The sequence below is a fragment of the Odocoileus virginianus genome, chromosome 20 (assembly GCF_023699985.2).
Source record: "Odocoileus virginianus isolate 20LAN1187 ecotype Illinois chromosome 20, Ovbor_1.2, whole genome shotgun sequence".
NCBI classification, from domain to species: domain Eukaryota; kingdom Metazoa; phylum Chordata; class Mammalia; order Artiodactyla; family Cervidae; genus Odocoileus; species Odocoileus virginianus.
In genome coordinates, this window is record NC_069693.1 from 34,149,085 (window position 1) to 34,172,179 (window position 23,095).

At 54.2% G+C, this 23,095-nt stretch overlaps 3 protein-coding genes across 18 annotated transcripts in view; 1 reads left to right on the forward strand and 2 right to left on the reverse strand.

Annotated features, from left to right (window-relative positions):
- CNOT1 (CCR4-NOT transcription complex subunit 1) overlaps positions 1-3,666 on the forward strand; it is an 85,736-nt gene extending 82,070 nt beyond the window's left edge. For all 11 annotated transcript variants that reach the window (XM_020890702.2, XM_020890701.2, XM_020890705.2 and 8 more), the window contains 4 exons: positions 41-221; positions 1,534-1,666; positions 3,015-3,149; positions 3,312-3,666. In XM_020890702.2, the coding sequence (XP_020746361.1) occupies positions 41-221; positions 1,534-1,666; positions 3,015-3,149; positions 3,312-3,390 (528 nt within the window). In that variant the 3' untranslated portion in view covers positions 3,391-3,666. The remainder of the gene's footprint in view (positions 1-40; positions 222-1,533; positions 1,667-3,014; positions 3,150-3,311) is intronic.
- Positions 3,667-4,666: 1,000 nt separating this feature from the next.
- Positions 4,667-8,565, reverse strand: SETD6 (SET domain containing 6, protein lysine methyltransferase). Its single transcript, XM_070451219.1, has 9 exons — positions 8,466-8,565; positions 8,179-8,271; positions 7,954-8,098; positions 7,739-7,880; positions 7,408-7,602; positions 7,165-7,285; positions 5,933-6,113; positions 5,668-5,810; positions 4,667-5,518 (listed from the first exon to the last, which is right to left on the reverse strand). Exons 1-9 carry the CDS (start codon positions 8,490-8,492, stop codon positions 5,213-5,215), a joined length of 1,353 nt encoding a protein of 450 aa, XP_070307320.1. The 5' UTR covers positions 8,493-8,565; the 3' UTR covers positions 4,667-5,212.
- Positions 8,566-9,805: 1,240 nt separating this feature from the next.
- Positions 9,806-23,095, reverse strand: part of NDRG4 (NDRG family member 4) — a 42,720-nt gene continuing 29,430 nt past the window's right edge. For 3 of the 6 annotated variants that reach the window (XM_070451221.1, XM_020890711.2, XM_020890716.2), the window contains 14 exons: positions 19,441-19,546; positions 19,052-19,172; positions 18,902-18,964; positions 18,681-18,741; positions 17,279-17,365; positions 17,125-17,181; positions 16,664-16,767; positions 15,894-15,950; positions 15,740-15,791; positions 14,720-14,767; positions 14,517-14,552; positions 14,351-14,402; positions 12,675-12,713; positions 9,806-11,904 (listed from right to left, as the gene is read on the reverse strand). In XM_070451221.1, coding sequence (XP_070307322.1) covers positions 11,750-11,904; positions 12,675-12,713; positions 14,351-14,402; positions 14,517-14,552; positions 14,720-14,767; positions 15,740-15,791; positions 15,894-15,950; positions 16,664-16,767; positions 17,125-17,181; positions 17,279-17,365; positions 18,681-18,741; positions 18,902-18,964; positions 19,052-19,172; positions 19,441-19,546 — 1,038 coding nt within the window. In that variant the 3' untranslated portion in view covers positions 9,806-11,749. Of the gene's footprint in view, positions 12,256-12,674; positions 12,714-14,350; positions 14,403-14,516; positions 14,553-14,719; positions 14,768-15,739; positions 15,792-15,893; positions 15,951-16,663; positions 16,768-17,124; positions 17,182-17,278; positions 17,366-18,680; positions 18,742-18,901; positions 18,965-19,051; positions 19,173-19,440; positions 19,547-23,095 lie in introns of all 6 variants that reach the window. The other 3 variants (XM_020890713.2, XM_020890717.2, XM_070451220.1) reach the window with 2 other exon arrangements.

The window sequence follows — 23,095 nt, forward strand, 5'->3', positions numbered from 1 at the left end:
GGTTCAAGTAAGTCAGGAGCTTTCTGTTTTGTCCACTTAGGTATCCAATGAGCCTGGTAATCGCTACAACCTCCAGCTCATTAATGCACTGGTGCTCTATGTGGGGACTCAGGCCATCGCACACATCCACAACAAGGGCAGCACACCTTCGATGAGCACCATCACGCACTCGGCTCACATGGACATCTTCCAGAACCTGGCTGTGGATTTGGACACTGAAGGTGAGTGGAGCCAGCCAGTTCTCAGTCAGGTTTTCTGTGTGTTTGGTCATAGTCTGGTCCTAAAAATACTTTAAGCCACAATAGAGAGTGTTCTGTCAATACGATTATAGGTCTGGCTGATTATTTTAATTCAATAGTATCTGCTCAATGCAGAAAACACAGAAAAGCATACGGGAGTGGGGGGACTATCCAGAATCGTTACCACATCAGTTATTATTTCAGTATATACGAGTGTTGTTGTTTTTTTTTTAGTGTGAAAATAAACATTCTTTTTACGAACCTCTCTTTTAAAGATAGGCTCACTTGTTTTGCTAGCCTGCTTTTTATTCCAGCATTATTGGTGCCTCTTTGCCAGGCAGTATGTTACATATTCCATGTGTAAAGAAAGATTAATGAATAGGACTCCCCCTACCTGCTTTGCAAAATGTTCACATTATAATTTCTGGTGTAGGTTGTATCTCCCTTGCTTGAATGACATCTTTTGGTGTTCTGTATTGATTGTAATAGAGACCCAAGTAGGTGGTGACCAACTATACAGTCCTGCTTGTCTTGGCTTTTTAACTTTGCTATGGATCCGTGAGAGGCTAATTTTAAGTATATACTACTTGCATATTTGTCCAGGGAGGTGGGGGGGCGGTAGTCTGAGACAGCTTAAAAATCAAGATTTAACATAGGTGAATACCACTGCATCCAGAGCCCAACGGCAAAAAAAGAGGGTAGTCTCCAAGGCAGTGTTGAAGCTCATTGTAATACCAAGCAGACACAGACAACCAGATCCAGTTAAGATGATGCTAGTTTCAGAGTAGAGACTGGGAACCCTTGGTGGGTTATCCCCAAGGTAAGCCCCTTACAGAGGGACTGTGAGGTCAAAACTATTTTCATAATGAAACATTTGCTTTTTTTCACTCATTTTGTTACTAGCGTACAGTGAAGGTTTCCAGAGGCTACATGAATGAAATACCATACTGGGACAGACTGAACAAAAGGGCAGAAATGAGAATCCAGCAGAATGTAAAACATTGACACTCTATATAATAATAAAAGTTTTTTTGGGGGGGACATAGTTAAATTTTTTATTTACATGTTATATTAATATGCCATAGTTCTCAAAATAGTTCTCAACTAAAAAAAATTTTACTGTGGAAAATAGTGAAGTAAAACCCACAGAAATGAAAACTCTTTGGGGGTCCAAGTCCCACTGTTTGAAACCAAAGGATAACATGAGAGCCTTTATCAGAAATCCAAACCCTAGCCAGTCAGAATGATTCAGCCTTTGAAGAACAAATTCTTGCTAAGCTGTCTTAATTTCTAGGTCGGTATCTCTTCTTGAATGCAATTGCAAATCAGCTGCGGTACCCAAATAGCCACACTCACTACTTCAGCTGTACCATGCTGTACCTTTTTGCAGAGGCCAACACTGAAGCTATTCAAGAACAGATCACAAGGTAAGACACAAGTCTGTTTTTCGGAGTTTCTAAATGGAACCTCTTCCCTTTTATTATGAATTCTTGAGTGTTTTTCCTATGCATTCCATGTTCACTGAGTATCAGTGTTAAATGCATGTGTGCTTAGGCGTGTCTCATTCTTTGAGACCCTATGGACTGTAGCCCACCTGGCTTCTTTGTCCAGACAAGAATACTGGACAATACTTTGTATTCTCCAGACAAGAATACTGGAATGGATAGCCTTTCCTTCTCCAGGAGATCTTCCCAAACCAAGAATGGAACCCACATCTCTTGCATCTGCATAGGCAGGCAGATTCTTTACTGTTGAACCACCTGGGAAGCCCATGTGTTAAATAGTTGTGAAAAAAAGGACTTGGTTCCTGCCCTCCTGAAAGTCTGATGGGCACCAAAAAAAAAAAAAAAAACCCACCACCACACACACACAATTACTAATCATTGTTGAAACCAAAAAGTAGTTTTCAACACAAGGTGCCAGTATTTTTATAGATAAGGGATTTTTCTCAAGTGGTGGTGTCAGCATATTTAACCTGAGTCCTGAAGCATCAGGCCTTTCAAAGGTCATGTTAAAGAGCTTAAGCTTGTCTTCATTACCTGTAGGTTTTAAGGTTTTAAGCAGGAGAAATAACAGGATCATACTTGTGTTTTACTAACAATAGTTAGGAATCTATTGCAGATTGCTTGGACTATATACAGCATTTGCAGATTAGGAAATGGGTACATCCTAGTGAGAGATATATAGGCAAACTTAAAGAACTGGACCAGACTTCTTAAACTTGCCCCTTCACCTATTATTAGTTTCTAGGTATTAATATTCCTTAGTTTTATATACTAAAAATTAATTAGTACTTTATTGTTAGATGTTCAGATGATAAAAGTCCTTTTTGTGATCACATATAAAGCCGCCAGTGAGCATCCTGGTACTCATGTCTTTGTTCCTGTGCTTTATTACATCTTTAGGGTAAATTTAGAAGTGCAGTTGGTTAGGTCAAAGGATGTGAATATTTAAGCCAATACTGACTGCCATTCAGAAGAATCATCCCACCCAGTTTACATGTGTACTAGTAATAGTAAAATTCCTACTTCCTATTTGAGTATGTATTCTTTAAGTGATTACCTTCTCTGTGCCATGTAATCTGTTGTCCATTACCTTAGTTTTCTAGGCTCAGTAGTGGGAAGAGGTGGGGTTCAAACCTACTTTTATTTTATTTATTTTATCCTAATTCTAGGATCTATTTATGCTAACTATCCTGTATATCCACCTTCCTTTTCTAAAGCTAATGGAGAAGTGTTTTCCTGTGCATTGAGCAACTTTTTCTTCATTCTCCAGGGTTCTTTTGGAACGGTTGATTGTAAATAGGCCACATCCTTGGGGTCTTCTTATTACCTTCATTGAGCTGATTAAAAACCCAGCATTTAAATTCTGGAACCATGAATTTGTACACTGTGCCCCAGAAATTGAAAAGTGAGTCAAAAGTAATTCATTATTTCATTCTTAAGACAGGAGAAATAATCATTTGATGGCTTCAGCTTGGGTGGGCGATTAAGAAGGGAGTAGTAGCCAAAATTAGTAAGACACAAGGCCTGAATTTTTCTCACCACCTTATTACTTGTCTTCATTCTTCAGGTTATTCCAGTCCGTCGCACAGTGCTGCATGGGACAAAAGCAGGCTCAGCAAGTAATGGAAGGGACAGGTGCCAGTTAGATGGAACCACATCTCTGTTGTAAATGTGTCTGCCTGGAGGTCCCACTGTACCAAGTTCATAAACTGGCTGAAGATCCTTTCAGCTCTTCCTGACTTTCCCGGCCCTTTGGTTCTTGGGTATCTGCCCCAGTTACTGTTTGGGTCAGCTACCTGTCTATGTGGACACGTTCCAAAGTTTAAATGCATTTTTTTGACTCTTGGCCAAAATTTAGAAGATGCTGTGAATATCATTTTGAACTTGTGTAAATATATGAAAGAGAAAACCTTTGTCTGAAACTTCTTGGGTTTGTGCAAAATGTGTTCAAGACAAGTAGGTAAACTGGTACCTGCCCAGTTTATAACGGAAGGAGCTGCTGCCACCAGGTACTCTGGGGGCGGCGCATAGCGACATGTCTTCTGACATTCCAGGCGTCCCAAAGAAGACTAAACTAGCAAGAAAGCCAGTTTAAATATTGTGTAACGTATTATTTTTTTAAATATGGACAGGGACCTTGAAAATCACCAAGTTTTTAAAAAAAATGTGGATGTGTAGAATCTGGTATGCCAGGAACATGTGCAGAGTTCACATTTGATCCCATGGGTTTTTTATTTTACCTCTTCCCCACATCTTCAGTTTGCTGCTGGGAGAGTATCATTTTCTCTTTCCTGCTGGAGAACACACCCTCTTGGGCCCTGGGAGACACTTTTTATAAAGGGAAGCCAAGTCAGGTCTAGAGCTCCCCCATCTCTCATTACAGTAACTTGTAAATTGTGCAGAATGGAGCCAAATAGTGTGAACTGCCCTTCCCCATTATCCCAATGAATGGCCATACAGGCTTGAGTTCAACAAAGAAGTCCAGAGGACCAATACAGCCCCTTTTGTAAGGATTTTGAATGTTCTGTAAGTGTATTGGTCCATGTGGTGTATTTTGTATCTTCCTAGTTCCTGGACTTTAGCCTCCCTACTTGTCGTGTGTGTATGCATACTGTCGTCAAGCATTAAAGTTTTGACGCGCGAGTCCACCGTGCCTTTCTCAGTAGCAGCTAGTGCTGGTGGTGAGGAGCAAAGTGGACCGCCCAGCCTTCCCACTGGGGAACACCAGCTTTTGCTGAATGCTAGGTTTTCCACTACCAAAGCAGCATCTTTAAATAAGGAAGTGATTTCTGTGTACTGTTTTCCTTTTTCTTTCTAAAAGTTAACTGCACCAGGTTTCTGTGGTTAAATTCAAAATGCCAGTTTAAAAAAATTGACCCTCATGGCGTTTTGATATAATTTTTAAAAGAAAAGGAATAGGACTAGGTACATATTTTATATTTATCCTACTTGAATATACAAGATAAATAGAAATCTTACATGGGGGCTTGTATGTCACTGGTATCTTAGGCTGCTAAGGAATTAAAATAATTGCCCAGAGTCCCAGTAACATAGCTTACTAAATCCTCCAACAGTTTTTTTTTAAAAAAGGGAAAGTAGTTGCTCAAAATAGACCTACCTAGATTTGAACCAGGTCTACTTTCAAACTCCATGTTCTTAAATGCTAGACTACAACAAAGTGGATCACTATCACATTTCTGCTTTGGTTCAAACTTGATAACAAAACAGCTATGAAATTGATCAGCGTTCGCAACAGCAGCAGTTCACAAGTCTACTGCTCCCAGTCCTCAGCACGTCACTCTTACCTTGGAGTTCATCCTAGTTTAACAATTTCACTACTTTCCCTTTTGGTATTAGTACAAAACACAAAGCAGAAAATCCAAATTTTACTTCTTTCCAAGCATCAGTGCATACCAGCTTCGCATGAAGCTCCTCTTCGGGATACTCCTGCAGGCAGAAGGAAGCCTGCTAACATGTCAGCTCCAACAGCCGGTGTAGAATCATCTTCTGACCGTAACGCACCTGTAAGGCTTGCTGTTCCCTCCAGCTAAGTGCCGCATAGACCTCCTTGTTGCTGAGTAAATCTTGCTCAGTTTTTAAGTCTGTGGCATAGGTTTGCAGGGTCAACAAAACACTGTCCCGAAGAAGCTGTCTCCATGATGCTTTGAGTTTGGGGATATCTGTGATTGTCAGGCTGTCATCTTCACTTTTATCATCTTCCCATCCATTCTGGTCTTTAAATTCTCTGAACTCCTCAGCAGGCATGCACAGTACCTAGAAGCAACCATGGGGCCCTTTAAAGTAGGATGTAATACTTGAATGTTTCTGAAACTGAGAGAAGCTGGCCTATCCTGGCAGCATGTAAGCGTACTCTGTCCAGGCCACCTTTCATCTAGCTCTAAATACTCATTTTGAGCATTTACCTTGAGTGTAGCGGCCAGTTCCTCTTCAGTCAGTACCTCTTCACGCCCAATCACAAAGGCTCCCTCTTCCCCTACCATCTCCAATTTGCATAAGAAATCCCAGCGTTCATACAGTAAGAGCCTTTCAGCTTCAACTTTTGTTCCTATAGATAGAAAAGTACCGGTGTGAAAGTCCTGGTAAACCCAAAACCTCATTTCTCCTTAGTCCACAAAAAGGGGGCAGGGATAGACACGCATACACGGGTGTCTGAGTTAAACCACTCACCCTGTAACGCGGCTTCACGAACAGTCACCATCTGAATGTCAGCTGTGTCATTCATGTTGTTGGGATACGGTTCAGCAAAACCATACATATGAATCAGCTGCCAGTTAGCCATTTGCCCATAAGTGTTGAAGATCTCATGGCCTTTAGGAATGGGCTGAATGGCCACCATCCGAAGACAAGTCTGCGGTGGAAGGGTTCAGAAGCTGGGGGTCAGGCCCTTTCCAGGCCACCCCTAAGAAGATGGCTTCGCTCCTAGGAAAGCAAAGTTCCCTCCAACAAGTCTAGTTCAGTGATGAGACTGATGCTGTATCTACCAACATTCTACTTTTAGTTAAGATCCTGTGCTACAGAATAAAACAAATGAGGCTTATAAAAGTTGAAACTCAGCCCAATGCTTTAGTAGGTGAAACCTCTGCTCAGTCATCTCAAGCACTTCAAAAAGTTGCTAGCTTTAAAAAATGAATTACGGAGGACTTCCTGGTGGTCTTAGTGGTTAAGACTCCAAGCTTCCACTGCAGTGAGGTATGGGTTCCATCCTTGCTTGGGGAACTAAGATCCTATGTGCTGCACAGTGCAGCAAAAAAAAAAAAAAAAAAAAAACCCCAGATCAAAGGAAATTCACTGGTGGTTCAGAGGTTAGGACTAAATCCCTGGTTGGGTGACTAAGGTATGTGCAGCTCCGCAAATAAAACCAACAAAAAAATCACAACCCAGATCAAAGTAGGAACAGCAAATGGAGACAAGGTTTTAAAAATAACGGCCATTTCCTAATTTTTAACTCCATAAACTTACATCTTTTCTTGCAATTTCCCACTTAGCAAATAGATACAAACACAGTCCTGGTATCATCTTAAACCCTTTCTTAGGAACATCCCCTCTTCTGAAAAGTACTGACGCTATGGCTGTTCCAGATTGTTGTCCACAGGGCCCTGACACAATCTCAGCTCATTGACACTGCACAGAACCGACCTAAAGCACCAAAACAACGATGGCACAGGTTTAGCAGAGGATTAATCCCAACTTTCTTTGAGGGCTTTGTGTTCAAAGTACTTCACTGTAATATGCAAACAAAGTATATGGCGGAGGAACTAATTTCACCTATTCATTTCTAGTATGAGGAGAACGGAGCCCATTTGGCTCAATTGCCAGGCCAGCATAAAGAACACATTGGTTTGATTCAAATGCCCAAAGCATCAAGGCACATAAACAAGAACTGGGAGGGATCCACTCACTGGAGAGTATTCTAGATTGGCATTGTGATTGGCTAAATGGTTTAGTATGTCTGCAGCAGGCACCATCAAAGGGGAGTTTGGCTCCTTCTCATCCTCCTCTTCCTCCAGTGGTTCCTGAAAGCTGCCACAGAGAGAACTTGGCTAAAGCCCAGTGTTGGGGTGGGGCTCACTGTTCTTTCCCTTCTGATCACTCAACAGAGTTCTAAAAAAAAAAGAGTCCTTTGCAAGGCTCCGCTCACTGACCTGTAGGCCATCACAAGAGCCACGAGCTGGCGGTAGAGTTCCAGAGATCGGACCCTGGGGCTGAAAAGATCGGGGTGGGCGTCCATGAAGGGCAGCACAATGGAATAATACTCGCTGCGGATGTTGGCCAAATCCTTCTCCACGGCCTCGGGTACGCCTGTGCCCTGCAGCAATCGCCGGCGCTCCTCCTCTGGCCTGCAGTGACACCCCCACCAGGGTTCTTCACCCAACCTACCGAGACTAGCGCTTGGCACCCGAGTCCCAAGGGCAAGCGGTTCGAGCCAGGCTACGTACGGTGTTGGCGCTCCCCAGCCCCTCCTACGGCTCTCACCAGAACATGGGGTGCTCCAAGCGGCCCAGCTCGGGCCAGAGCGCAAAGTAGGGGCTCCAGGGCGAGGCCGGGGCCTGCATCTCGTGGAGCAGCGCCAGCAGCAGCGGCACCCAGCCCGACTGGCTCTGCAGCGCGCCTCGCTCTGGGGGAGACACGGAGATTAGGGACCCCGCGGGCCCAACTCGGCGTCTCTCCACCCCTGTCGGCGTGCCCACCTCGTTCCAGCACGCCGCTGATGGAGCAGGTGTGCTGCGACAGGAGCGCGGCCCGCGGCACCGCGAACAGCAGTTCCCCGGGCTGCACGCTCTCCCGGGCCACCATGCCGTAGCCGGCCACCGTGCCCTGCCGGCTCACCGCCACCTGAGCAGAGAGAACGGCCGCTCAGAGCTGGCCCGCGCCCGCTTCCTCGCTGCACCCGCCTCCCCCAGTCCCCGTCTCACCTTGGGACTCAGCTCCAGTCCCACCCGCTGGCACCAGCTCAGGAAGCTGGCCACCGGAGCCGGGTCGTCGTCGCTGCCCGCAGGCCCGACCACCTAAGACAGGCAAGCGCAGTGGCGCGGCCCCGCCCGGGAGAGCTCGCTGGGGGCGGAGAAGACGGCGACGCGCGCGCGGAGGAAGGTCCAGGGTTGGGGAGGGGACACGGGGAGCGGCGAACGACCGGCGAGGCGCGGAAGAGTGGCGTGGCGCGGTGGAGAGGGGTGCACCCGCGCCGCCCGCCGTGACTTACCCGCCGGCGCTTCGCCTGGGTCGCCATGGTCCGAGGGCACGGAGCCTTGCGCGTCAGTAGACCCGCACCGGCGCTTCCGGCGTCCGGGGGGGGGCCGGACTTTCGTGGGCGGGGCCTATGTCCCCGCCCCGGACCACGTGACGTTCATTTCGCCTTCACACGGAAGATAAGTGGGGATTTGCACTCAGCACAGAGTCGGACACAACTGAAACGACTTAGCAGCAGCAGCAGCAGCAGCAGCAGTTTTTGGACTGTGGTGCCGGAGAAGACTCTTTAGAGTCCCCTGGACTGCAAGGAGATCCAACCAGTCCATCCTAAAGGAAATCATTCCTAAATATTCATTGGAAGGACTGATGCTGAAGCTGAAACTCCAATACTTTGGCCACCTGATGTGAAGAACTGACTCATTGGAAAAGACCCTGGTGCTAGGAAAGATTGAAGGCGGGAGGAGAAGGGGACGAGAGAGGATGAGATGGTTGGATGGCATCACCCACTCAATGGACATGGGTTTGAGTAAGCTCCGGGAGTTGGCTATGGACAAGGAGGCCTGGCGTGCTGCAGTCCATGGGGTCGCAAAGAGACGGACACGACTGGGCGACTGAACTAAACTGAACTGAACTGATATCATCCCCGCTGAAAACATCTTTGAGGCCAAGTGTCCGCAGCTGGGTTTAGAAAACGTGCGGTTGGGTGCATGAAGGCGTGTCCTCTTGCCGCCTTGAGCTCGGTCTGAGCCAGGCACAAAGCTTCCCTGCTTAGGTCTGTGACAGCAGAGGTAGAAGAAAGTGCAAAACCTGGTTCTGGACGCGAAGGGAAGGCCTCGCGAGAGGTCGACTGGGAGCGCGAATAGAGCGGTTTGCGCACTGTTTCGTGGGGAGTGGGCGGGGCTCCCCAAACCAGAACAGACCCTGTCTTGCTTCTGCAGGGCAGAAGGAGGGGTTTGCTTTTATTTACTTCTTTCGTAGCTGACAAACAGCAGGGTAGTGAATGAATCAGAAATGGTGGTTAAACACGGGGAAATAGCATGTCGTTAAATTTAAGAAATTAAAGGCAGCGAACATAGAGATTACAGATCTGGTTTTGAAGTCAATTACTGCCAAGGTCAGCTCCCACTTTGGTCTCTTACTAGGGCAAATTAAGTTTTCTCAGCTGTGAAACTAGGATAATTAATATCTACCTTGTGGAATGTGACAAGATCTGGAAATACAGAGACGGATGGAAATGCCTATCTACACTCTACACTTTGAACCCCACCTAAAACCCAGGAAGCACCAGCCTCACCAGCTTATTCTTTCTCTTTCAAAGCTTCTCACGATGGGCGTAATATCACCATACTCAAATTCTTCTTATTACTTTATTAGTTTTTCAGCACAGTTAACTCTTTCTACGTTGACAAGGGGTTTTGTTTTACATTTTGTCATCTCAAGAGTCTCAGGACATCAGCCACCAGAATACAGGAGAGTAGGCTCTTCACTTTGTACAGAGAGGAAAATAATAAATTCCATTAAAAGTTCACTTTGACCAAAGAAGACACAACCTCCGATGGAAAGCCACACGTGGGGGTACCCAATATACATATATATAATGTATAGATATTTATAGATATCTCATCTGAAAGAACACAGAAAAGAAATCCAAGTTTCACAGCGCTATCTACAGTAAGGGATTAATTCCACCAGCATTTCAAACAGTCACATTCGATATTCAGAGGAAGCGCGTGAGTGAACAGAACTGGGGACAGACTAACACTCCACGGGCTCTAGAGCAGTCTAGAGTAATGGCTTAAGAGTATAGAAGGGGGTGATGTGTGCAGAGGAAATGTGGATGCAGGTGTCTCCTCAGCCCCACAAGCACCCACCCCCTCCACAGTCCTGCATTTTTCATTGCTCTCTCCTCTTCTCTTTGCTCATTTGGGGGCTTATGGCAATTGATTCAGGCTTAGAGACAAATGGCTTCTGGTTTCTGGGCCAGGAGATTCTACCTGGTAAGGTGGGTGGATAAGAAGTATATGGCACAGTGCTGGGCTTCGGGTGACAGGAAGTGGCTGGGGTGTGGTGGAGAGCCTTGCTCTTCTGCCTGGCCCTTGTTCACTTCAGGAACCATCACCTCCCACCCCGGGCGCCAGCAAGCCCCAGCCTAGGCCTCCTCCACCTGGCTAGGACGGTGATGTGGGACTACCTTGGACCAGGTTTCTCCACATGAACTTGCTCAGTGGTGCCTACGTGAAACACTGGCATAGCTTGACTAGAACTCTCTCTAGAAACATTTCTAGTGACCTTGGCCACGCTGTTGCTGAGTTGTCCTCCAAGGAACCTGGGGGCAAAAAGGGGGGTCTCTGAGCCGCCACTGTGCAGGCTTCCAAAAGCAGTCACCACGAAGTTCTCAGAAGTGCACTCAACACGCAAAGGCTATCCCAGCCTTCAACCTCAGCCCCAGTCAGCTCCCCATGGAGGCAGAGGACCAGGTGAGGTTCTGCCTCAGGGCCTTGGCTCAGCAACGGGCCAGGGCCAGGAGGTGGCCAAGTGTGGGGCTGGAAGGGACAGTCTATGGGGTTCCTGCCCTCAGGTCCTCCGTGTTCTGTCTCCGTGTTCAAAGCAGCCCCCTTCAGCCCCTGCCTGCCTGGCCCTGGGGCACCAGGCCTGCCGGGAGAGCACCCGCAAAACTGCTACCTGGTAGTAGCGCCCCCTTGTGGCTGCTGTTCGGACGATTGTCATAGGTGCTAAGAAGAGAAAACAGACGCGCTCGGTGTTGGGGCTGCTGGGGAAAGGAGCTGTCTCCTGGTTCTCACGCCAGTGCTCGAGCTGGACCCCCTGTTCCTGCTGGCCCAGCACCCACCACCTCAAAATCCCCTCCCCATCTTAAAACCTGCCTGGCCCAGGGGGTCAACCCATGCTTTCTTTGACCCAGGATATTATCCTGGATCCTGGTCAGAGGAGGTCTCTCAGTCTTTCCTGAGCTAATCCCCTTCCCTCCCTGGAAAGGTGCCCTCACTGTGCCGGGGCCTTGGGGAGTCGGAAGAGAGGGACTGAGTCAGCCAAGTTAACGAGATGCGTGAGGGGAATGGGGTGGGGAGGAGAGAGCCCCTCAAACCATCTGGAGACTGTTCCGCTGCAGCATCTAGACGGATCCCCTCTTCTTTTTAAACAAAAGAGAAGTAACCCCATTTCCTCCCCCTTTGCCCTCACAAAAATAAACTAAAGGGGAAATGAGCCGCGAGAGGGTGGCCATGGGACGTCGATGCGGGTGGAGGGGGACGAGTGGGCGTCTTCGCGGGACCCGGGGCTTCAACAGGACACCTCCATGGTGTGGTTGACCTGGCCCAGCCCCTCGCTGCTCTCCGAGTGGGTGCAGGCCTGCGGGCGGCCGCCGTCCACCGAGCTGGCGCTGGTGAGGGACGCGGTGCGCGAGCGGGCGAGACGAGTCATGCTGGCCGAGGGCACTGCGGACAGAGAGGGCACCGCGGGTGAGGACCGGCCGGCGGGGCGGGCGCGGGCATGTGGGAGAAGGGAGAAGGATTTACGCAAGCAAAGCGGCCAGCGAGACCCGTTCTTCCGACGGAGGCACGGAGGCCCACCCGCAGCCAGGGCTCTGCGGTCATGCAACGCCAGCGACAGGGAGTGCGCCCCAGGGGCGGGGCCACGGGGGCCGGCAGGACCCTCTTCGCAAGAGCCCCAGCGGGGCAGCAGCTGATGATCAACCACGCGTCCTTGAGCCCGGGAAAGGATGAGACGTTCTTTCTAATTCTGCCTCCCTCAAGAGGACAATGGGGCCGGGCGGGGGGAGATCAGCTCTGTAAAGAAGGGCAAGGTGTGGTAGCCTCAGACGGCCCTGAGTCCATTATTCAGAGTTACACAAGCGAGATAAACTCGCAGGGAGCAAATGCTTCCTTCCTGACCTCCGCCGGCCACCTGTCCAGTTCAGGCGTGGCTTGCCCCTGATTCCAGGGCTGACACCTCTGAGAGGTTCTGGCTCCAACTGCCAGGGCTCTGGAAGCCATGGGGCTCCGGGGAACCTAGAAGCACGACTGGTCCAAAGCCCGGCCACTCCGGAGCCCTAAATGGGACAGGGCCCACAGAAAAGCGGCACAAGAAGTTTCCACGGCAAGATGCGGCTTGGCTGCAGCGCTGCATAGAGGGAGGAGCAGGGGGGCCCGGGGCGACGGCAGCGGGCGGGGGGATCCATGCATCAGGGGAAGGGCTGCGGGGCTACCTGCTCCTCCACTCAGCCTTCGGTCCTTCAAGTACGCAACTAAGAGAAAAGACAGAGCCGGGGGCGGGGTGGGGGGAGACACAGAACACGGGTGAAGAGGCGGTGCGGCGCGGCCGGGCGTTGAGATGGGCCGGAGAGGAGAGGCAGGCACAGAGAGGCTGGGGGCAGGGCCGGCACCTCAGGGAGCCCCCTCCTGCCCCCCCATTACTGCAGCGGCCCCAGGAGGAGCCACTGATGTCAGTCTGCCCCGAGGAGCCCAGAGAGCAGGGTGGGGCACTCATCCGCCTCTGCTTCTCCAGCCTGGGATGCAGTCCTGGGGGCTCTGCCGACAAGGCCTGTGAGGACTATAACCTGTTCCCGGCACCCTCACCGCTCCACTGGGCTCAGTATCCCCGTGGATGGAGGCCCATGCGTGCGTGCTCAGTCGTGTCCGGTTCTTTGTGATCCTGTGGACTGTAGACCTCCAGGCTTCCCTGTCCATGGGATTCTCCAGATAAGAATACTGGAGCGAGTTGCCACATCCTCCTCCAGGGGATCTTCCCAACCCAGGGATCAAACCCAAGTCTCCTGCATTGGCAGGTGGATGTTTTTCCCCACTGAGCTGCCTGGGAAGCCCTGGATAGAGGCCTGTACAATCTCTCAAATCTTCCCAGCTCTTGAGCTGCCTGGTGGTATTCCTCCCAGGGCCCAAAAAACAGGTCCTGGCCCGACAAGTACCGCTTACCCACCCGTCCCAGCCGTGTTTTCCGGGAACCTCCGGGGCTCCGTGTCCCTGCCGGGTCTCACTGTGGGGCTTGGCCTCTCGTTGCCCCACTTGTCCCCAGGCAGGCTGGCAGGGGGCCTGGTCCCCTGGAGGCCAGGAGGAGTTCGATTCCTGGCTGGACCCCCACCCCCCACTGTTTTTCCCTATAGGCCTGTCTTCCCAAGACACAAGCTCCAGAGACTGAAGTCGAGGGGGAAGAAAACAAATTCAGGGAGAGGAAGTCTGCTTCCAGGAGGAGAGCCAGGCATAAGGGGGAGATGGGAGGAGCTCAGGGGATACGCCTGTGTCACCGGAGGGGCATATGTGCGTGGAGGAGGGGCTCAGGAGCAGGGCTCACCCCTGCATGAGGGGAAGCTGGGGGCCACAGGGAGCGGGTTCCACCCACCCCATTGCCCCTGTGACCTCGGGGTCTTCAGGTCTGCTGCCCCCAGGCTTGGCTGCTTTCGGCTCTCCTCACACCCAGACAGCCTCACGTGCCTTCCCCAGGTCCCAGGCTCCAAGCCCGCTTCTCTGCTGCCCCTGCACCATCCAGCACCTTCCCAGCCCTTTTCTGGTGCTGGAGGCCCAGCTGGGGGCATGGTGTGGATGACACCCCTAGGCAGGCCTCCCTGGCAGGATTCAGCTCCAGGCCTGGGTCCCCTAGGGCTGGGAGAAGAGCCCCCCACCCCGACAGGCCCAGTCCTGCCATGAGGACAGTGCCCCAAAGCCTTCCTCTGCAAGGGTATAGGAGGGCAGGGCCTGGCCTGGGATCACCGACTTAACAGCCTAGGCGAAGATGCCCTAGAAGTCCCCAGGCACAGCATCCGGCCCTGGGAAAGGACGCATGCTCACAGGCCCACCTGCTGCCTGCTCCCTAGTCACCGGGGTGTGTGTGTGTGGGGGGGGGGGGGGGGGCGGCGGGGAGTACACTTACTGTAGCCCATGCCTTGCAGGAAGTATTTGAAGGCTTCAGTCAGCTTCCCGGGCTGCAGGACAAGGGACAGGCACAGGGTCTGATTGGCGGCCTGGGATCCGGGGAGGGGGGAGGTTCCGCCCACCCTGGGCCAGGTAAGGGATGGAAGGAGGGCCAAGAGTCTCACCTGTGTGACCTGGGGGAGACCCCCGGAATCTGCCATCTGCAGGGCAAAGAGGGGATGAACTGAGCAGGGGCCACCTCCCACCACACCTTGCCTGTCCCCCGCAAACCTGGGCAGGTCCCCTGACCAGACACACCATCCTGCTCCCTCCTTGGCTGGGACCCCTCCCTGCAGCGGGGCCCATGGTGGGGAGCGGGAGGCCTCACCTTCAGGAAGGTCGTGGTGGTTGGATCCAGTTTGGAGTTGCACTCGACCTGGGGACAAGGAGCAGCATCAGCATGGTGGCACCTGAGGGTATCAGGGGTGCCCCCTGCCCCAGGCGCTAAGGCAGGTTCTCTGCCCAGGGCTGGGGGACAGGGAGGGTGTGCAGGGGGCAGACACAGGCCAGCCAGCACCTCCCTGGGCACCTTGGAAAGGTCAAGGCCCTGGGGATCTGGAAGTGGCTTCCTGAGGGCCTGAGACCCTCTGTTCCACTCACCACTGCTGGTGGGGTGGGGGCTGGGCCCAGTCCTCACCGGGGAGCCAGGGCCACCTCCACGGGAGAGGCTGGGAAAGGCAGGGGCCCCAGGAGTCAGGGGTCAAGGTGAGGGGGGGCTGAAGGTCAGCAGGAGACCCTGAAGCCTCTGAAGCTCTGACCCTGCTTGGGTTACAATGGCAGGCACAGCTCACACCCCCGCTCCTCTGGTCCTCAGGAACAAGGAGTGCGTGGTAGTCTGGGTGCACACTGGGCTGAGGGGGGCCTCCCTGGGCATTCCTGAACCCCAGCTTTCTGTGCTAAGGCAGACATGAAACCCCCAGGCTGCCTGCTGTCAGAGTTCCAACAGGAGAGGTGACACATGGTCCCAAATGTAACAGGGGTATGTGCACAGGGGTATGTGCTCCTGTGCTCACAGATTATTTTCTAACCAATGAATCAGATTTTAGAGAAAAGAGAGTCTCTGGGCATAAAATGGATCAAGACTACAGAGGGGCTGTGCTGCTGTGGAGTGGGCAGAGGGAATCAGTGGCCTGGTCCTGGCCCCAGGGCCCTCCTGTCTCCAGGCTTCCCTCACCTGAAGGATGGGGTAGCTCCAGGCGAAGTGCATGGCAAGACAGGGGGAAGTGGGATGAGAAGCCCAGCACCCACTGCTTCCCGGGGCTGGGTCAAGGGTTGGCCTTACTGGCCAGGAGCAAGTGACCCCTTTACCCTTGCCTCCCACCCGCACTAGGGCACGATCCTCACTCACCACGCCGTCCTCGGCAGGTGCGTTATCCCCGACCACCAGCATCACGGGGCAGCTGCAGGCACAGAGGAAGAGGGCCGTCTGGCCTGGGCACCGGAGCAAGGTGGGGGGCAGTGTATGCGAGGGCCGGGCGGGCTGGAGGGGGAGGGCCACTCACCGGAGTGTCTTGGCGTTGGGCACTGTCCCAGGCCGGTTAATGTCCAGGTCTCTGCGGCTGCAGGGGGAGGCAGAGGCGGGCATCCCAGGACGGGATGCCAGGGCGGGGTGTTGGAGCGTGTCCCCGAGCCTGACCTGCTGTATTTCAGCCACACCCAGTCCCTCCACATGGCAATTACGGACCAACATCTCTCCAGGTGCCGGGCTGGTCCCAGACTCGGGGCTCACGCTCTGGTGTCTCGACTGTAAGACAGAGCCTCATGGATGCCACTGGTGAAATGGGGAGTCAGGGACCTAAGGGCCTTAGGGACCCCGCATATGACTTCTTCCCAGACTCCCCAGCTTATGCCAGGTGGGCCCTCACATTCGGCTGTCATCACAGGCTGTGACCACCATTGTGCTGGGAGTCCTGGGCCTTAGGGGACCAACCGAAGGGGCTCCATGGAGCACTTCATCCCCTCTCCTCTCCACTTTGGGCTGGCTGTCAGCCCTGAGGCTCAGGGTGGTGGGGGCAGGGGTGGCGCCCACATCCCCCACTGCTCCTGCCAGCGATGCCAGGGGTGGAGGAGGGGCGGACAAGCCCTGCTTGCCCTCTGCCCCTCCAGGGGTGTGACCCTGGGCAAGAGGTCACCCCTATCGGAGGCTCGACAGTCTGCTCTCCTGCCAGCCGGCCAGCGACCCACCTCCTCCCTCGGACGGCTGTATCAGGGGTCCCCCAGCGGTGTGAGCCCTCCCACCCTGGTGCTGCCAGCCGGCCCCCGCCGCCCACACCTGTTGTACATGTTCCAGAAGAGCTGCAGGTTGGCCTGATTCACCACGTTCGAGATCTGCTGCCGGTAGCTCTGCACCAACTCTGTGTTGCCCACCAGCTCCTCCTGGGTCCCGGGGGCGGGGCGGGGGGAAGGGGGCAGTGAGCGGTGGGCACGCAGGGGAGCCACAGACAGGGACGCCAGGGGCATCGCAGAGCAGCCCTTGCCCCACCCCCAGTGATGGTGGGGAGAGGAAGACAGCAAGACTGTCGTGGGGAGCCCATGACTTTCAGAGGAGAGGGGACCCCTCCCAGTCCTGGGTGCCGCAGTCTGCTGGCTGACCACAGGGCAGGGGTGGGGCAGCTCCGCTCAGATGCTACATCCACTGCCGCTTCCCGCCAACCCCCGCCCCAACCAGGCTCTTCGGGAGGTTCCCAGCCGGGCCACCCCACTCCTGCATGAGGTCGTCCCGCACCCCCTTACCTGGCTGAAGAGGTGGGATAGCACCGTGTCGGGTAAAGTGCTGGTGAGGCCGGAGAGCTGCGGGCCGACGGAGGCTAGTGTGAGCGCTGCCTCGCACGACCCCCGGCCCCGCCCCCCTCCCGGCTCCGCCCCCGTCCAGGTGGACCGCGCTCACCTTGGTGGCCGCCCAGTCGATCCAGCCTTTGCCGTTGGGGTCGATGTTCATCAGCACCAGCCCCTCCACCAGGTCGGGGAAGATGAGCTGCCGGTGACAGGGAGACAGGGCTTGAAGGGCGGGACGGGGTGCAGGGAGCCCCAATCTTTCCACCTAGAAAATGGACTGCAAAATTCCAACCCTGCCTGTCTCATGGGCGGTGGGGGGTGGTAAGTGTCTGAAGAGGAGGACGTGTTCTGTAAGGGCTTTCAAGGTGCAATCGATGACCAAGTGCCTTCAGCTGAGAACTTGCGCCCCTTCCAGCCCTGCTCATCCTCCTCTCCACCTGGAACTTTTCACAATCCTTTTATTTGAAATCTATGCCTATATCACAGTTTTTCAGCTTTTAAATATATCTTTGAAGAGGTTCCCTCATAGCTCAGTTGGTAAAGAATCAGCCTGCAATGCAGGAGATGCCAATTTGATTCCTGGGTCGAGAAGATCCCCTGGAGAAGGGAAAGGCTACCCACTCCAGTATTCTGGCCTGGAGAATTCCATGGACTATATAGCCCACGGGGTCACAAAGAGTTGGACACGACTGAGCGACTTGCGCTTGAAGAGGTTACTGTTGCAACACTGAGGACTGAACATGGTCAATAAAATATTCTGTTTCTTTGCTTTCATAGAAAAAGCCCTAGTGATATGAAGAAACTGAACTTTCCAAAGCTTGTTCTGTGTTATATATTGTAAAAGAGATTGTAGTTTTCTGTTCGACTGTCTGCCCGTGTTTAGGAGAAAATGGTAATATATACATACTGCAGTCATGTCAAGGTTGTCTGGGGTGGCAGGGAATGACTGATAGTTAACAAGGTGGTTAAGTACTGCAGTCGAAACTGGAGTTGAAAATTCTTGGTCAGTTTTTTTGTTTTATTCTTTGTTTTGAAGAAATAAATACTTTGAGTCCTAAAAATTAAGGTTTTGTTTTTAGAGATGCAAAACTTGTGGGTTTCTCCTGCCTGACATGATGTTTCTGAAATGTGATTTTTTAAACCTTGAAACTTAACATAAGTATAATTTATGGTTAAAAAATGATTCATGTGTAAGTATTACTCTAATTAGTGAATGAGGACTTAAGATAACCCTTACTTAGTGGCTAGTTAGTTGTATAGCTTGTTGGTTTTGGATAATGGTTTAAGCAACTTATGGAGTATAGTGTTTTAAGGAAATGAATGAAAAAATTAACTTTTTTTTTTTTAAAGCTAATTTCCTTGGAGGAAAGAAAGAAAAAAGGACTTTCCTTAGTGAAGAGGAAGCAGAGAGAGGAGGAGAGGAAGAAAGAACACAGAAAGTTCCTGTGGGGTTGCCCCTGTGGGGACCAGTCCCGGGATTAGCTGGGGCTGGGGGTGGTGGTGGGCAGACTTACTGCAAACTTGGCCAGCACATAGGCTCCGGCTCCCACTCCGATGCCAATCACGTACTTGAACCTGACAGAGAGCATGCTGGTCACTCTAGGGGTTTCTTTTTCCATGATGGCCACCCAAAGCAGACCCAGCCGTAGCCCTGAGCCCTCAGCTCGGAGCTGCTGGCCCTGTGGCGGTGGTGGGCAGCCCCGGGGAGGGGGTGGGGGACTGGGCAGGGACTCACCCGAAGTGCTGCACCACACTGGGGAGCATGGCGGCCAGCTGCTCCATGGAGGGGAACTGGTACCTGCAGGTGCAGCGGGAGGTCAGGTTGGGGGCGGCTGAGGGCAGGGGGGCTGGAGAAAGCTGGGGGCGGGGCGCTCCCGGTACCTACCCCTGAGGAAACTGTGACGCCCCCACCTGCTGACCCGGGGCATCCACGTGGCACACCACAAAGTGCTTGGTGATCTCCTGCATGTCCTCAAAATTGAAGAAGGTATTGAAGCACAGCTTGTCTGCAAAGACACAGCTCTCAGCTCTGGCTGAGCCAAGGGACCGGGGGAGCGGGGGGAAGGGAAGAGGATGGGCAGGCCAGTGAGGCCCGTGGATGCTGGGAGGGAGGTTGAGGCAGAGGTGATGATCAGCCTCGTGGTTCAGCGGGGAACCAAGACCCACGTGGCTAGAGGCATAGAGCTAAGCGTGAGTGGGGATCCATGGGGCCTTGTGGGGAGGGAGGGGGCCTCACTGTTCTGGCAGACCCAAGGCAGAGGAGGGCACACTCACGGTTGAGCCCCACGTCATGGTAGGTGAGGATAGCCGGGCGGTTCCCCTTGGGGGAGCCCCGGATCACCACGTGCAGAAGGCCATAAGGCGTCTCGATGTCATGTTCCTGGAGGGGAGAGACCACACTGGACCCTCTGGGCAGCCCCCCACTCCTGGCTCTTCTGGGAAACAAGGCTGGGGAGCAGCCTGGGGGCTGCTGGGCCTGTGGTGGGACCTCCCCCCACCATAGCGTGGGCATCCCCTTCTCATCAGCCCCAGCTGCCCCCAGAGAGGACAGACCAGAGGGCGCATCCCTCCCCACGGGTGTTCAGCACAGGGGCAACGTAAACTGGGCTGCTCATGAAGGTTCCAGTCTCCTCCGCAAACCAGCCCACAGGGCAGCCCAGCCCGGCTGCACTCAGCCCTCCAGGGTCCAGTGAGGCCCATTTTCCCTCATCTCACTGCAGCCCCTCTGGGTCAGCTCTGCCATCCCCACCAAGTCCCGCCCTCATCATGTTCCCCCTGGACTCAGAACCCTGCAAAAGGGCCTCAGCCCACCTAGAATCCACGGTGAAGACCCCACACTGGCCAGCCCAGCCGCCAACCCCCACAGCTGTCCCCGTTTCCACCTCCAGGCTCTTGCCCCTGCCTCTCTGAGATTCCCAAGGCCTCCCGTGGGCAGAGCCGGGCTAGACAGCATCCCCTCCCCCAAAGGCCTTCTGCAGTGGCCGCTGTGGGCTCCTCCTGGGTCCACCCCTTGGGCTTGCTGCTCGAGGTCATTAGTCCTTCAGGAAGCAGGAGCTGGGGGCTGCAGGTCCAGGACCCCCTCTGCCCCTTACTGTGTGACTCTGAGCAGGACACACACCTCTCTGCTTCAACCACCTCTTTCTGAGCCATCTCATGGGGATGCAGGGAGAATGAGATGAGCTGATGCCTGGCCCTGGAAAGGGGGCTGCCGTGGGTGGGCGCATCCCTGAGCCCTGCTGGCTGATCTTTCTGGGAATTGGTCCCTCTTGGCCACTCACGGGCAGACTCCCAGAGGGTCTGTCAGTGCTGAATAAACAGCCCTGCCCTCCCAGGGAGAATCCTGGGGACTGCAGGAGGTGGGTGGTGCCTCCCAGGGAGTTGGAGTTCAGGCTGAGGTCAAGGAGAATCACCATGTGACTGAGCACCTACTGTGTGCCAGGTGTTATGCGAGACAGAAGGAGTGCTTTTCCCCACCTTTTACATGGAGGATGCTGCTGCTGCTGCTGCTAAGTCGCTTCAGTCGTGTCCGACTCTGTGCGACCCCATAGATGGCAGCCCACCGGGCTCCCCCGTCCCTGGGATTCTCCAGGCAAGAATACTGGAGTGGGTTGCCATTTCCTCCTCCAACTGAAGGACGCTAGGACACTCATATTCAGAGAGAACCAAAGTTTCTGCCTCCGACAAGACAGGGGAGCCTTAGGTGACCAGCCTTCTTGGGTCTGGGCTCAGAGGATCACTGCCTGGGCCTGTCTCCAAAAGGGAAGGACTGGTGGTGTCAATCCTGGGGCCCAAGGCCACACCTGGGAGCCACGCTTCTGGGGGTCCACCGCAGCCTCTGCACGGCCCAGGCCTGTCCTTCCTCAGTAGCACTTCCAGCTCACTGACCACTGACCAGGCACTTTTCCTGTACTTTCTGTTTACTCACAGAAGAGGAAACTGAGGCTGGCCAAGGGGCACTGACTTGCCCAAGGTCAAGCTCAGAGACGGCAGGGTGGGCCTTGGAGATGCCTCTCTCAGGCTGCTATTTCTGAGGAAGAGATCCAGCTCCATCCAAGAGACTCCTGAGCAGACCACCTCCCCATAGCTGCCTGTCCCTGCTGGGGGGCCCTGCCGCGTGCCCCCCACACTCCCATGCTCTCTTGGCTCTGGAGGGCGGGGGGGAGGGTGCACGGTGCCATGGAGGGGGCTGGGAGAAGGAGCTCGGTTCTATGAAGGGCAGGGAGCAGGGCAGGAAGGATGCCCGGTGCAATGGAGGATAGGGGCTGGGGCAGGAAAGACCCAGGCTGCTATGGAGGGTGTGATGAGGGCAGGAGAGGTGCAGAGTGCTATGAATGCTACGAGGTGGGGGTGGGGTGGGCAGAAGGAGCTCAGTTCCGTGAAGGGCAAGGAATGGGGGCAGGAAGGACGCATGGTGCTCTGGAGGATGGGGGCTGGGGCAGGAGAGGGCTCCCATGGAACTAGAGCTGCAATGCGCTGCCTGCGGCAGTGGGTCAGCTCTAGCCCTGCAGAGCACAAGTCAGGGCCAAGAAGGGGTCTTCCCAGCTCTCCACCACCCCTAAGTGTGTGTGTATGTGAGGGGGTGCCTGCCCCCTCCCAGTCTCGGTGCGATCGCCTGGGTCCCCATCCCCGCCCTCACCCACCCTCATCACCCCGGTGTGGCGAGACTCAGCGCGGCACTTGCCCCACTAAGGCTCAGCTCCCCAGGAACGGGAAGGGCTGGGGCTGGGCGCGCCGTCGTGGGCGCCGGCCCGGTTGCCCAGTGACCTTGGCTGAACCCTCCACCGACCTCCCTGCACCCGCTCCGAACCAGAACTTCAGATCCAATTCATCCTGATAGAGGCCAGACGTCCCCAAGAGGGGCGTCCCAAGGGCCGCAGGCGGACGCGCTCGGAGCCCCCCAACCTCCAGGGCCGAGGGCTCTCATTGGCTCCCGGTGACGTCAGAGCCCGTCCCCGCCTCCAGGTGGGCGCCAGCGCCAGGCACTGCGGCAGTCCGGGAGCGGGCTCTGATGTCCTGTCTGCCTGTCCCGCTCCCCTCATCCGTGACCTTGAGGGCTGGGGCGGGCGGTGGGGGGCCCTCCGACTCCAGCTTCAGGATGCGCATGTGTGGGGCTGGTTAGATTCTTCCCGTCAACCGCATCAATAATTCAGGGGACCGAGTCTGCAGTGGCGGGGAGGCGCTGACGTCGCTGCTTGGGTGCGGGTGCCAGGGGTGGCCCCATGGCTATTGGACCCCGCAGGGCAGGCCGGGGAGTAGAGGGGTAGGTCTTCCCCTGCCTCTCCTTCCTAGAGTTAGAACAGCACGGATCCGGGGCACCTGCTGCCCCAGGGAGGAAGTGTCCTGTTTCCCCACGCTCACCCCGCCCCCGCCCCCGCCCCCGCCCCCGCCCCACTCCGCCCCTCCAGGTCCTTACCCCGCTGGCTCATCGCCCCAGCGTTGCCCTCCTAGGCCCAGAAAAGAAAGCAGAGACCCCCCTTCTCAGCTCCTCCCCAGTTAACACCACACACAACGCAGACTTCTTTGCTTCTGCCTGCAGTTCCCCCAAACAACCATGACAACCCCCGCAGGGTCAGGAGGTCAGACAGCTGCAGGAACGGACCCCCCCAGACGCCGCAGGGAACAGCTTCTGCAGGGTTGAAGGGTCACAGGCGCCAGGCAGAGCTGGGCACGTGCCATGCAGAGGGCACACCGTCAGTGGAATACACACACGCCCGCACACCCATCCACACGGACTGACAGACAAGTCACAGCCCTTTTCGATTTCAGCAGAGATTTCAGTCTTCCCCGTCCTCCCCCGCGGACCCACAGCATTTTCCTCGCAACCACGCAGCGGACCAGGGTCACCAGGAAGCCTGGGACCCGCTCATCTTGCCCAATGCCCCCCAGGGTGCGCCAACTGAAGGCAGAAGCACCGCCGAACAGACACAGA

What these genes read in the sequence shown, in the direction of transcription:
- SETD6 (XM_070451219.1), bottom strand. Translation starts at nt 8,492, where the DNA reads ATGGCGACCCAGGCGAAGCGCCGGCGG. An exon ending in TTGGAGCACCCCATGTTCTG is followed by an intron (nt 7,603 to 7,738) that starts GTGAGAGCCGTA and finishes GTGTCACTGCAG; the next exon opens with GCCAGAGGAGGAGCGCCGGC. An exon ending in TCGTGAAGCCGCGTTACAGG is followed by an intron (nt 5,811 to 5,932) that starts GTGAGTGGTTTA and finishes TTCTATCTATAG; the next exon opens with GAACAAAAGTTGAAGCTGAA.